At 38.0% G+C, this 15,250-nt stretch overlaps 1 protein-coding gene across 1 annotated transcript in view; it reads left to right on the top strand.

Annotated features, from left to right (window-relative positions):
- Positions 1–989: 989 nt before the first annotated feature.
- BRDT (bromodomain testis associated) overlaps positions 990–15,250 on the top strand; it is a 58,343-nt gene continuing 44,082 nt past the window's right edge. The window contains exons 1-4 of the mRNA XM_025417673.3: positions 990–1,286; positions 12,649–12,782; positions 12,948–13,187; positions 14,117–14,254. Of these exons, the coding sequence (XP_025273458.1) occupies positions 12,999–13,187; positions 14,117–14,254 (327 nt within the window). The 5' untranslated portion in view covers positions 990–1,286; positions 12,649–12,782; positions 12,948–12,998. The remainder of the gene's footprint in view (positions 1,287–12,648; positions 12,783–12,947; positions 13,188–14,116; positions 14,255–15,250) is intronic.

Below are 15,250 nucleotides of genomic sequence, written 5' to 3'. Positions count from 1 at the left end.
TCTCTCACTGTGTGCCTATCATGAATAAAAATAAAAAAAAATAAAAAAAAAAGATTTTAAAAAAAGAAAAGAAGGAATTAGCAAGAGCTGACTTTTGGATTTAGCAACATCGAGGTAACAAATATATTTTTTAAAGATTTTTTTTTATTTGAGAGAGAGAGGGGGGGGGTCTTCTATGCATTCTAATACATTTCCTAATACACGTCCACAAATAATAAAGATGTAGTCATCAAGACTCAAAATCCTAAATCACTCTCTTCACACAGCTTCTGTGAAAATGCTCGAATGTCATTTTAAACCCAATGAGCTCATGCGGGCTCCAACTCTTAGCTGCTATCTAACACTGAGCATTGACTACGTGCAAGAGATGGGAGCTTTGGGGAGCACTGGAGAAAAGTAAGAAAAGGACAAAAACAACACAAGCCAAAACTCATGAACTACTCCCCCCCCCCCCCCCCCCATCGCACAGGGCTAATTCATCCATTCATTCATTTATTTAAAAAAAAAAAAAGATTATTTATTTAAGATAGAGACACAGAGGGCATGAACAGGGGGGTGGGGCAGAGGGAGAAAGAGAAGCAGACCCCCTGCCGAGCAGGGAGCCCGACGTGGGGCTCAATCCCAGGACCCCCGGGGTCATGACATGTCCTGTGCTGAAGATAGACGCTTAACCAACTGAGCCACCCAGGTGCCTCCGGGGCTAATTCATTTATTTGTTTTAATGGTAAACTCCTGGGTGGCGCTCCTACTCCTAACCCCCAGGTCTGCACCGTTCCTGCCGCTCAGTAAAGGCTCAACAGTGGTGCACTCACCCCTCGCAAGACCTTCGAGCCCCAGTCCACGTCGGGCTGCGGAGCCGAGACCTGACGCACCTTGCGGGCATCCCGCTCCACAGCCTGGCCACGTGATGCGCTCCGGCCAATGGGACGGCCGCCCGCCGTCGCCCCGCCCACGCCCCGCCCACGCCCCGCCCCCCGCCGCCCATAAAGCCGCCTGCCGCTGCCCGCCAGCGACTGCCGCCATTAGGACGAGAGCTGGCGGCGACGGACGGGGAGGAGCTGCTGCCTCGCACCGCTTCGCCTTGTGCAAGCTGGCGGGAACGATCGGAGAAGGCCTTTTTCACACGACGTGGCGGAGCCTCTGCGCGGACTGCTGCCCTGGATCCGGGCGCTCCGTGCGACGCTGAGCGGGAAACAACCGTTTTTCCCTCTTCTCCCCTCCCCCATCAGCCCTGAGACCGACGAGGCGGTTGGGGAGGCCGGCCCACTGCGTGCCTTGCTGCCCAGGTGAGCTGCCAGTTGCTCTCCTTTGGCTTACCATCTGCAAGCCTGTTGCCCCAGTGAAACCTTTTAAAATTTTGGGGGCTTTTCTCTTAAATGCTTGAGTTTGGTTTTTTGCTTTTTGGGGGGTTTTTTGTTTTTTTGTTTTTGCAAGGAAGCGGTGGGAAGGAGGAGGTTGGGGCGAGGAGGTGAGGTTCCAGTTATACAACTGCCTACTCCCTAACCTGAAAAACGTTCATGGTCTTTGGGGTTCTCTTGGGTCTAGGATTGGCAGATTGTGTATGTACTGCAACTTGGGGAACGCAGGAGAGAGTAACAGAGCTCTAGCAGTGGCTGGCATTTTTGTTTTTTGGTTTTTTGGAGGGCGGGGGTGGTATCTTCATTTGGGACAGGGAATTTCCCACCCTTGATTGATACATTTGTTTAAGCTCTTGGGCCATGCTTACCCATCTGTTGGGTGCTGCAGAACCTGGGCCTGAACTCAACATAGTGGCTTAGGTTAAGAATTCAGATGAAGTATGTACATGGTGCTTTGGGACCCGTGAGAAGGACCCAGGTGGGTGGAAGGGGGTGAGGGAGGCCTCCAGGTAGAGGTGATAACTGAGCTGGGTCTTGAAAGACAGAAATTGGGTCAGAAGAGTGACGGGAGGAGCTCTGATAAGCAGGAGAAAATTTTCAAAAGCATGGACATGTGTGAGCACAGAGTGGGGTGGAACAGTGAAGAACTGCAAGTTTTTGAGTGTGGCTGGGGCAGTGTTGGGCATTGGAATAGTAGCAACGGAAGTTTAATGAACTAGGCAAGTGGTTTATATATGTGTCTATCATGAACAGCGATTGTAAATTACAAAACAAACCAAAACCTCACCATTATATCAAGTGAGGTGGGAGTAACAAGTGATTGAACAGCAAAAAAAAAAAAAAAAAAATGTGGTTTGGGGGGTAGAAAATAGAAACACCTTATTAAGTATTCAGTAAATGTAAATTTATATTCCAGATTCAGGAATGTGTTGATGGAGTTTTAAAAAAAGAGCAAGGGAAGAACCCTGAGGGATATTATTGGATTAGCAGAAGATGAGATTATGAGGGAGATAACTCACTCTGGATTTCCAATCTGATTCTATTTGTTTTCTTGGCAACCTGTTTCTATCTCTGTCAAAGCAGTAATTGTATGTATCCTGTTGTAATTACCTACTTGTAAGTCTCTATAAAGAGACCTTATCCCCAATTCCTAGTTCAGTGCCTGGCACTATTGTAGGTGCTTTATAAGTATGTAATAAATGAACAAATGGAATTTGGGAAAAAAAGTGGTATCCCGGAAACTAGAGAAGAGTTTCAAGAGAGTCACGATAGTCTGGTAGTAGATGTTGCTGAGAGGTCAAGTAAGATAAGACTCAAAAGAATCCATTTAACAACTAAGTATGGTATTAGCCTTAGTATAAAGGGTACTTTTAGAGGAATGACAGAAAAAGTTGAGTGTGAGGTGGGGCGTAAAGACAATGTCCTTTTTTAGGATGCTCTAGTGTGAGGTACAGAAGAGAGAAGATTGAGGCTACAAGGAGACAATAGGATCAAGAGAAGAATTTTTAAGGAGATTTGAGAAAGTGTATATGGAGGGTAAGCTAGTATAGAAATGCTGACAATATAGGCAAGAGAGATCAAGGTCCTTTGTTACCTAGAGTCCCTGGGAAAAGAGTTTAGACAGGGAGGGTGTCGCATTTTTAGACTGAAGGGAGGGGTAGGTGAGAAGATTGAATCATTGTGAAGAATACACATTTTCTAGAAATTATCTATTTGGCTTTAAATGCAGCCTGATTTTTATTTTGAAGAAACCATTTTCTCCCTTGAATTAGAGACAGCTTATTTGATGATGCAGGATTTGGAATCAGTATTTGAGCTCACACTGGGTGGATTGCTTTTGACCTTTCTGAGCCCTAGAACCATCTGGTGTTCAGAATCCAAACTTTTTTTAAAAAAAAAATTTATTTATTTGAGAAAGAGCACAAGTGAGAGGGAGAGAGGGACAAGCAGATTCCCTGCTGAGCAGGGAGCTTGACACATGACTTGATCCCTGGACCCTGAGATCATGACCTGAGCTGAAACCAGATGCTTAACTGACTGAGCCACCCAGGCATCCCCAGAATCCAAACTCTTTAGTTCTATGCTGTACTGCTTCCCTGCATGTGTAAGATCTATTACTTAAGTTCAACCAGAAGTGCCACCACACAGCAGAATAACTTACTCTCTTCCATTTATTGAAATGATGGGAAAATTAAAAAAAAAAATTCTTAAATGATCTTATTCAAAACCTCAAAAAGGGGCAGCCCTGGTGGCTTAGCGGTTTAGGGCCGCCAGCAGCCCAGGGCGTGATCCTGGAGATACAGGATGGAGTTCCACGTCAAGCTCCCTGCATGGAGCCTGCTTGTGTCTCTGCTTCTCTTTCTCAATAAAAAAAAAAAAAAACCTCAAAATTCACTCTATCTAAAAGAGCCTTCTAGGCTCAAGATATGTTAATTTACATTTTTCTATTTTAATCAGCTCAATTCCTTGAGATTTCAGTAAGCACCTAGGGCAACACAATTTAATACTTGCACTACTAAATTAGTAAAAATTAAATTGTGTAAAGTTTTTTCTTGGCAAACTCAAGAAATTGATTGGTCTTGGTGGTTTTTGAAAGCGTAAAACCTTTGCCAAAGAGATCAGACTCTTCCTAATAGTGTCTTTATGTGCATTGAATTAGAGGTGAACTTGTATGTTTCTTGTAACATTTTTAAAAACATGTTTTAGCTTGTGTGTGCGTTTCAGGAAATTTTTGGTTTGTAAGTATTTGCAAGGATGACTGAAATATTCACAAACACTTCAATGACTTTTCTTAGAAGTTTAAATTTTTACTCTTGTACATTGTTGGTAAGGCTATAAATTAGAATAATCTCTGGACAGCAATTAAACATGTAGCCAGGGACGCGTGGGTGGCTCAGCGGTTGAGCGTCTGCCTTCGGCTCAGAGCGTGATCCTGGAGTCCTGGGGTCGAGTCCCACATTGAGCTCCCTGCATGGAGCCTGCTTCTCCCTCTGCCTCTGCCTCTCTTTCTGTGTGTCTCTCATGAATACATAAATAAATACAATAAAAAAAATGTAGCCACATTTAAAAGCATTGTCCTAGAAATTTTTTTTTAAGATTTTATTTATTGATTGATGAGAGATACAGAGAAGCAGAGACATAGGCAGAGAGAGAAGCAGACTACCTGCAAGGAGTCCGATGCGGGACTTGATCCCAGACCCCAGGACCAGGCCCTGAGCCGAAGGCAGATGCTCAACTGCTGAGCCACCCAGGCATTCCTGTCCTAGAAATTAATAGAAATATATCCAAAAGGCCAGACCAAATTCAATAAATCAATAAATGTATATATCCAATAGGTATTGGCTATGTATGGAGTTTAGCAAGGTATACAATGTATACAATGATGTATTTATGAGGATATTCATTGCAACATTGTATTTAATATCTATATGTCCACATTCATATGATATACTGGGCAGCCATTAGGAATAGAGGGGGTTGCCCTGGGACAATTTCTAATATGAATTAAGTATAAAAAACACTATTGCTAAAAGGATACACAAGAAATTGCTGGGATTCCTGGGTGGCTCAGCAGTTTAGCACCTGCCTTCAGCCCAGGGTGTGATCCTGGAGTCCTGGGATCAAGTCCCACATCAGGTTCCCTGCATGGAGCCTGCTTCTCCCTCTGCCCACGCCCCCCCCCTCTGATGAATAAATAAATAAAATCTTAAAAAAAATGCTAACAAAATAATTTACTTGCAGTAAAGAGGGGTCCTAGTTGGCTAGGGGACAAGAATGAGAAAGGAGGGGTGCCTGGGTGGCTCAGTCAGTTAAGTGTTAGACTCTTAGTTTCGGCTTAGGTCATGATCTCAGGGCCATTGGATCGAGCCCCATGCAGGCTCCAAGCTGGGCATGGAGCCTGCTTAAGATTCTCTCTCCTTTTCTCTTTCCCTCTGCCTCTCTCCCTCTCTATAAAAGAAAGTCTTCAAAAAAAGAAAAAGGAAACTTTGTTGTATACCATTCATACTACATGGATATTAAAATTCAAGTAAAAGTTTTATTAAGTCTCTATATTATTTACAGATTATTACCTTTATATTGAACTATTGAGTGGGCAAAACAGATTTGATTTTCAGTTAATTTGCTCATGGAACCATAGAATGATATGACATGGTGATGCTAGTTATGTGATTATCTTCATCAAAGTAAACCAGAACTTTTCCTAACCTATTGTACATTGTCTTTGAGCAATTGTAATGGGTGATTATTATATAACACCCATTGAATAATATAGAATTCTTATTGACATTAGATTTCATCTGCCCATGCTATCTGTCTTTGTAGAAATGTGTCCACAGGTAAAAACTTTTGAAAGCAAAAGTAACAATAAAATGACAACTCACCATAAACATTCAAAACAACAGTAGACTTTCACAGAGACAGAATAGGCTATAGGTTATATATATTTGTCTGTATACTTATAATTCCATAGTTTAATCATCTTTGAATATAAGTAAGTGATTTTAGAGAAAACCTTGAAGTAACCAATCCACTTAAATAAATGACAAAGTGTGACACTGTTCAGCTGATTATGACCCACCATTATATCAAATAAGGTGAAAATCTTTTGAAGGGTGTGGCTGAACCATTATGCTGGTATTTTCTGTTTTTTTCTATTAACCTTTTTCAATAATTAAGAACAAGAGTTACAATTAATAAAAGAAAGACTCTGTAGAAAGTAAAATAGTGGCAACTAACACAGAAATTTGCCAAGAATAAAAAGCCAAAAAAAACAACTTAAAAAAAAATTTTTAAATAAGATTACATTGAACAGAAAGACAGTTAGTTACAAAGAATATTTTATAAAGGAAATGATTCCTAGTCCTCTATTGTAAGCTCTCTAGCTAGAATCCAGGACCTCCAGCCAAAGAACACAGGCATACTTCTGAGATCCTTATCAGATTATCAAATACTAACTTTTTTTTGCTTTGCCCAGTGATAATTATCACAGCTCTTACTCATAGTCTATCTACAGCTCTCAAGCACAATGTACTGTAAGTTTATTGCTTAAAATTTCTAACCTAAAGAAAAAGATACGAAGAAGACCTATATATCTACCAACAATTGTCAATATTTTGCCAAGTTTGCTTGTGTATATAGGTTTTTCTCCTACACCATTTAACCTATTTTATAGATGTTACTATTGACATCAAATTTGTTGAGCATAGATTTAAACATCTTTTTCTACGTAATCACCATACTATTCTCATACCTTTCAATGTGTTCTCACAACAGTCAAAATGAATAATTTCCTAAATTTTCCTAGTTGTCCAAAAACGTCTTTAATAGCTGATTTCAAACCAAAATATGATCTAGGATGATAAATTGAGTTCAGTTATATCTTAATTCAGAGCAGTTACTCCACATTTTCTTTTATAATCTTTGTATAAAAGGCCATTTGTCTTTTTTCATCTTTTTTTTAAACTTGTTTTAGGTCATTTGTCTTATAGGATATTATATTGTACACTTGTCTGTTTTCTTAAGATTTTGTTTCATTTTCTCAAGCATTGTCCCACATAACTTCTTTGCAGTGATGGCAGTGCTCTATAGCTGCGTTGTCCCATGCAGTAGCCAGTAGACATATAAAGCTATTGAGCATCTGAAATTTGGATGAGTTTTTTTATTTTAGTAATATTAATTTAAACTTAAATAGTTCTATGTGGCTAGAGCTTGTCATATAGGACAGTGAAGACCTAGCCCTTTAATTTCCTGTTACATGTAAGTTAAGTCTAAAAGCTTGTTACATATTTTTGGCCAAAAGCCTTTATAGGTACTGTATATATTGTATTTTGTCTAATCAGGAGACATAGTCTTTTATCCCAATACATGCTGTTTCATTTTATTTTTTTTAAAGATTTTATTTATTTATTTATTTATTTGAGAGAGAAAACACAGGGAGGTGGAGGGACAAGCAGACTATGCACTGAGTGCAGAGCCTGATGTGGGGCTCTATCTCATGACCCAAGAACATAATCAGAGCTGAAATCAAGAATCGGACACTTAACCAACTGAAAATAAAGGCTCCTTTTTATTTCATTTTTTAGAACTTTAAAAAGATTTTATTCATTTATTTGAGAGAGAGAGCACTGGCAGGGGGAGAGGCAAAGGGAAAGAGAGAAGTAGACTCTTCCCCCACCTCCTGCTGAGGAGGGAACCCAACCTAGGGCTCCATCTCAGGACTCTGGGATCATGACCTAAACTGAAGGCAGAGGCTTAACCAACTGAGCCACCCAGGTGCCTCATTTTTTTCTAGATTTAAAAAAATTATTATTTATTAGAGGGAAAGTTAACACAAGTAGGGGGAAATGTAGAGGGAAAGGGAGAAGCAGACTCCCTGCTCAGCAGAGAACCCAATGCGGGGCTTGATCCCAGGACCCTGAGATCATGACATCAGCTGAAGGCAGATGCTTAACTGACTGAGCCACCCAAGTGCCCTTTTAGATTTTATTTTTAAGTAATCTATACCCAATATGAGGCTTGAACCCTCAACCCCAATCAGGAATCACATGCTCCACCAATTAAGCCAGCCAGGCGCCCCCCAATACATGCTATCTTAAGTTTTTACTAGTTAGTATTATCTTATAGGTACTACAAAAATCTAATTTTGGGATTTGACTAATTTTGTGCAGATATTTGATCAAAGTACCAGAAACAAGAAAACAAGGACAAGTGGGGTTTGAAATATAAGGGACATATGAGGAGGTTGTATAAATAGAAAAGGATATATAGGATATAAAGGAGGAGAAAAATTTTATTTTTAAAAAATATTTTATTTATTCATTAGAGGCACAGACAGGCAGAGGGAGAAGCAGGCTCCCTGTGGGGAGCCCGCTGTGGGACTCCATCCAAGGATCATGACCTTAGCCAAAGGCAGACACTCAACCACTGAGCCACCCAGGTGCCCTAGGAGAAGAATTTTAAGAGAGTTGTTAGCCATTTTAAATACTACAGAGAAGTTTGGGAAGGTAATTGAGGAAGACAGTGAGGGCTTTGGAATATTTCAAGATGTTAGTGATCTTTGGAAATGCAGTTTCATAAGGGGGTTGGAGAAACCAGATGGATATATTTTGTACCTACGGCTGGTTGGTTGACTGTTTTCTATGTTAATAAGCATGTAGCAAGAAAGGTGTTTTCTTTAGGTCCTTATTTCTTAAGAGGTGGGGGTGGAGGGAGAGAGAATCTTCCGGAGATTCAATGCTGAGCACAGAGCCTGACATGAGGCTTGATCTTATGACCTGAGATCATGATCTGAGCCAAAATCAAGAGTTGGACACTTAACCTACTGCACCGCCCAGGCACCCCTAAGTCCTTATTTTTTAGAGCAGTTTTAGGTTCACTGCAAAGTTGAAAGATACAGAGATTTCCTATATACCTCCTGACTCCCACATATGCTGCCCTCCCCCTTATCAACATCCTCCACCAGAGTGGTACATTTGTTATAGTAGATGAACCTACAATGATACTATCACCCAAAGACCTTAGTTTGCATTAGAGTTCACTCTTGGTGTTGTACATTCTAAGTGTTTGGGCAAATATATAATGGCATGTATCCATCATCATGAGCTAATACAGGCTTTCCACAAGCCCTAAAAATCCTCTGTTCTCTTTTTATTCTTCCCTGTCCTCAACTCCTGGCAACCACTGACCTTTTTGCTGTCTCCTTAGGTTTGCCTTTTCCAGAATGTCATATAGTTGGAGTCATATAGTATGTAGTCTTTTCAGATTGGCTTCTTTTGCTTATATACATTTAAATCCCTCCATGTCTTTTCATGGCTTGATGGTTTATTTCTTTTTAGCACTGATAATATTCCATTGTCTGGATGTTGTTCCAGTTTATCCATTCTCCTACTGAAGGACATCTTGGTTGCTTCCAAGTTTTGGCAATTTTTGAATAAAGCTGCTATAAACATCTGTGTGCAGGTTTTTGTGTGGAAAGGTGTTTTTAGGGAAAAAATTTAAGACACTGACTAGAGCATATCCATAGACAGATACCAGCAAAAATTAATTACAAAAAAAGAATTAAGTGCAGAAAATGTAGTCTTAAGAAGAGCAGGAAATAAAATTATGTATTTTATGATCTTTATGTAGAGGAAAGGCTTCCTAAACCTAATAAAAGAAGAAACAATAATGGAAATAAAGGAATAATTAATGAAATAGTAGGATTCTGGAAAAGGGGACAGAAGATCTTCATGGAAAAGAGATGAGGCACTTATGAAATACAGATTCTGGAAAAGGGGACAGAAGATCTTCATGGAAAAGAGATGAGGCACTTATGAAATACAGAAAAGGAAATAAGCTAAGGAAAGTTAATTTTTAAAGGGTCTCTTGTAAATTGAGATCCTCTTACATTCTGGGAAGGAGGGAGGGGTGGTTGAGAGACTGTAAACAAGTAGACAAACATGGTAGTGGTGAAGCAGAGTAATGGCTGATGGATTAGCATTGGGAAGGAGGGGATAAGAATACCTACTCAAAATGAGGTTGTGAGGGAAAAGCATGGAGAAGATACTTAGAACACGCAACAAGGACTTTGTATTCAGACTATATGAAGAACTAAAAATAAGATAATAGTAGACAATCCAAAAGAAAAATGGGTAGGACTCTTCAACAGGTGATTGAAGAAGATATTCATGTGGTAAATAGACATATTAAAAAGGTGTTTCATATGAATCCTCAGTGAAATACAATGAGATCCCATTATACCCTCACCAGAATGACTGAAATGGAACAAACTGATACCAAATATTGACAAGAATGTAGGGAAGGTAGGATTCTCAGATTTCTGTTGTGCATATAAATTGGTACATTTTGGAAAACTGGTTATCTACTAAAGTTGAACACATATATAACCTCAGACCCAACAATTTTACTTCTGGGTTTATACTCAACATAATGCAAGCACATTTTCATTACAGTCATGTTCATGGAAGCGTTATTTATCAAACATTGGACACAACCCAAAAGTTACAACAAGAATGGATAGACTGGTATAATTCAATCATAGAATACTATACAGCAATGAAGATGAATGAATAACATAGTTAAATCTCACAAACATAACATTGATGCAAAGCCAGACTGTAATATATAGTAAATACTATATTTATGTAAAGGTCAAAATAATCACAATTTAAAGGGATAGAATTGATCATAGTGGTTATCTTTGTGAAAGAGGGAGGATATAGTGATTGGGACACTCCAAAGATAGACCAACTTGAAATAATTATAAAACAGTAAGAACCAGTTTCAGTTGCAAGACTAAAATATCTTTGTTCTTAACGACATTAAGAGTTTTAAGTTTTAGTTCATAGAGTGCCTGGGTGGCTCAGTGGTTGATCGTCTGCCTTTGGCTCAGGTCATGATCCCAGGGTCCTGGGTTTGAGTCCTGCATCGGGCTCCCTGTGGGGAGCCTGCTTCTCCCTCTGCCTATGTCTTTAACTCTCTCTCTGTGTCTCTCATGAATAAATAAATAAAATCTTTTAAAAAATAGTTTTTATGTTTGTGTAACATGAGAAGAGTGTAATGAAGTGTGATGAATTACAAGATTGATAATCACCTCCAAGTTAATTGGTTTCAGCATAGTGTTTCTTGATCCTGGCTACACATCACAAGCACTAGGGAAATTTAAAAAACAAGCAGATTTGCAACCCTTATCTCCAGTGCCCGGGCATTGCTATTTTTAAAATGATCCACAGTAACTCACACCCATTAGAACAGCTGCTGTTAAAAAAACAAAATGGAAAGGGTTGTGAGGATATGGTGAAACTAGAACCCGGTAGACTCTTGGTGAGAATGTGGTGTTGCAGGTGCTGTGGGAAACAGTACCAGATTTTAAAAAAAACAACTTACCATATGATCCCTCACTTCTCACTTCTGTACTTCTGAGGTCTATCCATACGAATTATAGGTTATTGAGGTGATAATTATACACCGATGTTAATAGCACTATTCACAACAGCCAAGAGGTGGAAGTTAACCCGTGTCTATTGATGAATGAATGGATACACAATATGGTATATATATATAATGAAATACTGAACCTTATTAAATGAAGGAAAGTCTGACATATGCTACAGTATAGATTAATCTTGAGGACATTATGCTAAGATAAACAGTCACACAAAAAGACAAATACTATATGATTCTACTTATAAGAGACCCTGAGTAGTTAAAGTCATAGAATCAAGTAAGAGTGGTGGTTGCCAGGACTGGGGGAGAGATGAGAATGAGGAGTTATTTAGTAGGTATAGAGTTTTGGTTTTGCAAGATGGAAAAGTTCTAGAGATTAACTGGTCAAAAATGAATATACTTAACGTTACTGAACTGTACACTTAAAAATGGTCAGATGATAGGAGCACCTGGGTCGCTCAGTCAATTAAGTGTCTGGCTCTGTCTCAGGTCAGGTCTTGATCTGAGGGTTGCAAGTTCAAGCCCCAAGTTGGGCTCCATGCTGGGCATGTAGCCTACTTAAAAAAAAAAAATGGTTAAGATGGTAAATTTTATGTTACATATTTTATCATTTTTTTAAAGATTTTATTTATTCATGACAAAGAAGCAGAGACACAGGCAGAGGGAGAAGCAGGCTCCATGCAGGGAGCCTGACGAGGGACTCGATTCCAGGTTTCCAGGATCATACCCCGGGCTGAAGGCGGCGCCAAACCGCTGGGCCATCAGGGCTGCCCTGTTTATCATAATTTTTGAAGATTCAGAACTGGTTAATATGCAGTTGAGAACTAACACTGTTTTAATGGAAACAAAGATATATTGGCTAAAAATAACACTATTCTCAAAAAATAGATGATCTATTAAGTAATTGCACTTTTCATTATGTTGATATACTTGGTAGTGCCTTTGCTTTTTTATCCTTTAATAATGCTGTTTAGGAATGTTAGATACTGTCTGTCTGAAATACAAAGTTCTGTTTTTAATTTTAGATGTTTTAAAAAATTTTTTAGATGTTTTAGTATGCACTAAAGAGTAGCATTTAGCATGTGTCATATTTCTAATAGGTTTTAAAGTAAATTGCCTTAGGAGTGCCTGCCTAGCTCAGTTGATAAAACAAGAGTCGGTGACTCTTGATCCAAGGATCCTGAGTTCAAGCCCCACATTGGGGGTGGAGCCTACTTAAGTAAATAAATCACTTTAAGTTAGCTAGAAAAATCCTTTATTTTGCTTTTCTGCTTTCAGTGAATCAATAATTTTGGAGTAACTGTATACTACTGTTACATTTAACATTCCTATTATTTTTTACCAGAAACGTAAGACTTTCCCTGCTGAGACCTCAATTTGTGTTTTAGAAAGGCAGAAGTAATACTGTGAAAGTTTGAAATACCTTAAATCATCCAAAACTAAGGCATAATGAAACTACTCTTACCTATACAGACAAAGGTTTGTATTTGTTTACAAATGGATTTATTTATCATTTGGCTTTTTTGTTGTTTTAATCATGATGTGCTGTAAAGTATAATATTACTCTTTAACACTTTTTACTTCCTATAGAAACCATTTCAAATGTGCTTTGAAGGTAACTAAGTTTTGTTTTTGTGTTTTAAGGACATGTATTTATAGGCAACATTGTAATATCAGAATTTGACCCAGTTGACAATGTCTCTGTCAAGTCGACAAACAGCCATTGTTAACCCTCCACCACCAGAATATCTAAATACAAAGAAAAATGGGCGATTAACAAATCAACTGCAGTATCTACAAAAAATTGTTCTGAAGGCTTTATGGAAGCATAGCTTTTCCTGGCCTTTTCAGCAGCCTGTGGATGCTGTGAAACTAAAGTTGCCGGTAAGTATATCTTATGATTATGTTGGTTGTAAAAGAGAAAACCCTTGTGAACCCCTGAAAGAAAGAAACTAGTCTTTAATCTTATAAAATATATTGAATTTAATAAAGACCTCTAATTTATTCTGTATCACTGAAGAATTTCCCAATGAGTATTTTTTCCTAGACAACAAAGTTCATTTTTCTGAGCATTGAAATTCTTATTTTAACAGTTTGGTACATTATAATAGTCCATGTTTTCTTGTTATAGAATGTGTTATCTGACTTTTCTTTTTTTTTTTTTGAATGTGACTTTTTTAAAAAAGATTTATCTATTTAGAGAGAGAGAGAGTATGTGCATGTGTGAGCAGGGGAAGGGGCAGAGGGAGAAGGAGACAATCTCCAGCAGACTCATTGCAGGGCATGGAGCCTGATATGGGGCTTGATCTCATGCCCCAAGATCGTGACCTGAGCTGAAACCAAGAGTTGGATGCCCAACCAACTGAGGCACCCAGGGGGCTCTCGCTTGACCTTTTGATGCAAGTTCTCATGAAGGTGACCTTCATGAAGTTGCTCTTGACACTTCTTGGTAGACTTATGTGCATCATGTATAGAATTCAACTTTAGGTCTTCTGTTAGGTATTTTCAGCCATCTGATAACAGGATGGTTAAGTAATTTATGGCATAGTTAGTAAGTCATGGCACTGGGATTATACTCTGGATCTGTCAGATTCAACAAATTCTAGGTTTTACTTCTTTATGTCCTTCACTTTTTATTTTCCAGGATAGTTCTACTTTTACATCATTGTCTTTGTTATTCTTTGTTATATTTTCTCTGAAAAAAAAAAAAACATGGCTTAGTTTCTCAACACAAAAATTTTGGTTTAAACTTAAATTTAGTTGCAGTGAATTTGTTCTTACTAACATTTAGAATTTCTTCTTAAAAACTGTAGGATTATTACACCATTATAAAGACCCCAATGGATTTAAATACAATTAAGAAGCGCTTAGAACATAAATATTATGTGAGGGCTTCAGAATGTATAGAAGACTTCAACATAATGTTCTCAAATTGTTATTTATACAACAAGGTATGTAAGCCTTATGTTATACTTAATAATTCTTTGCTCTTATTTATAGAAGATGTATATAAAAAGTGTGCTGATTTTGGATTTCAAATCTTGATTTGGGGTATTTTACATATTTTTAAGAATAGTGTTTATTTTTTACTGGATTTCATGATTTTCATGTATCAGTATTTATTCAATCCATTTACCATCATTTTGCCTAAATAGCTGTAACGATTTGTTATGTTCTGAAAAATGAAATACCAATGATAGCTGGTTTCTGTGAGTATCATTTCAGAGCGTTCTCTACCATATTTCTACCATTGCAGTTATAAATGGTAAACTTTATTATATACTAATCTTAGTTAAATGTTCATGGTATGGACTCAAACAAATTACATACATATGAACTCTGTGTCAATTTAACTTAAAGATCTGACACATTCTGTTATGTTCCAGTAGTAGTATTTTCATTTGTGTTCATGCATTGGCTTGTCTGATAATATATGTGGACATTTGGACCTTAACTTTAACTTTTGTTTTCATCTGTAAAACTGGATTTATATATTCAGCTTTTTCTCCAAATAGTATTCCTGTTTTCTAGAGTGCTGCATTCTTTTTAAGCTGTTATATATCTAAACATTTTTTAACTTATATCCCATCTATTTAAAGTCACTAGTGATGCTGAAATGTAATAGAAATTTTGGTTCCCAAACTATCAGTCCCATCTTAAATTTAAGATTTCGCCAATATGAATTTTTTAAAATATCAGAAATAATGGGATTCTGAAAGTGCCATTGGTAACTTAATTTTAATTTAACAGTTCCAAGTAAACTTTTACATTTAACATTTTAAAATGAAGTTCAGTAACTTCAGGAGACTAAGGTACCTAACTTTGAAATAAGTGTTCTCTATTTTAGGCTTTCGCTTTGTAATTTACTTAGTTTTTTATCAGTGGTGAATAAAGCAAGCCAAAGACTTTTAAACAGATAGTTAGATTTAAAAACTGAGTTAGCTTTG

The sequence above is a fragment of the Canis lupus genome, chromosome 6 (assembly GCF_003254725.2).
Source record: "Canis lupus dingo isolate Sandy chromosome 6, ASM325472v2, whole genome shotgun sequence".
NCBI classification, from domain to species: domain Eukaryota; kingdom Metazoa; phylum Chordata; class Mammalia; order Carnivora; family Canidae; genus Canis; species Canis lupus.
This window is presented reverse-complemented; position numbering and strand designations above follow the sequence as displayed.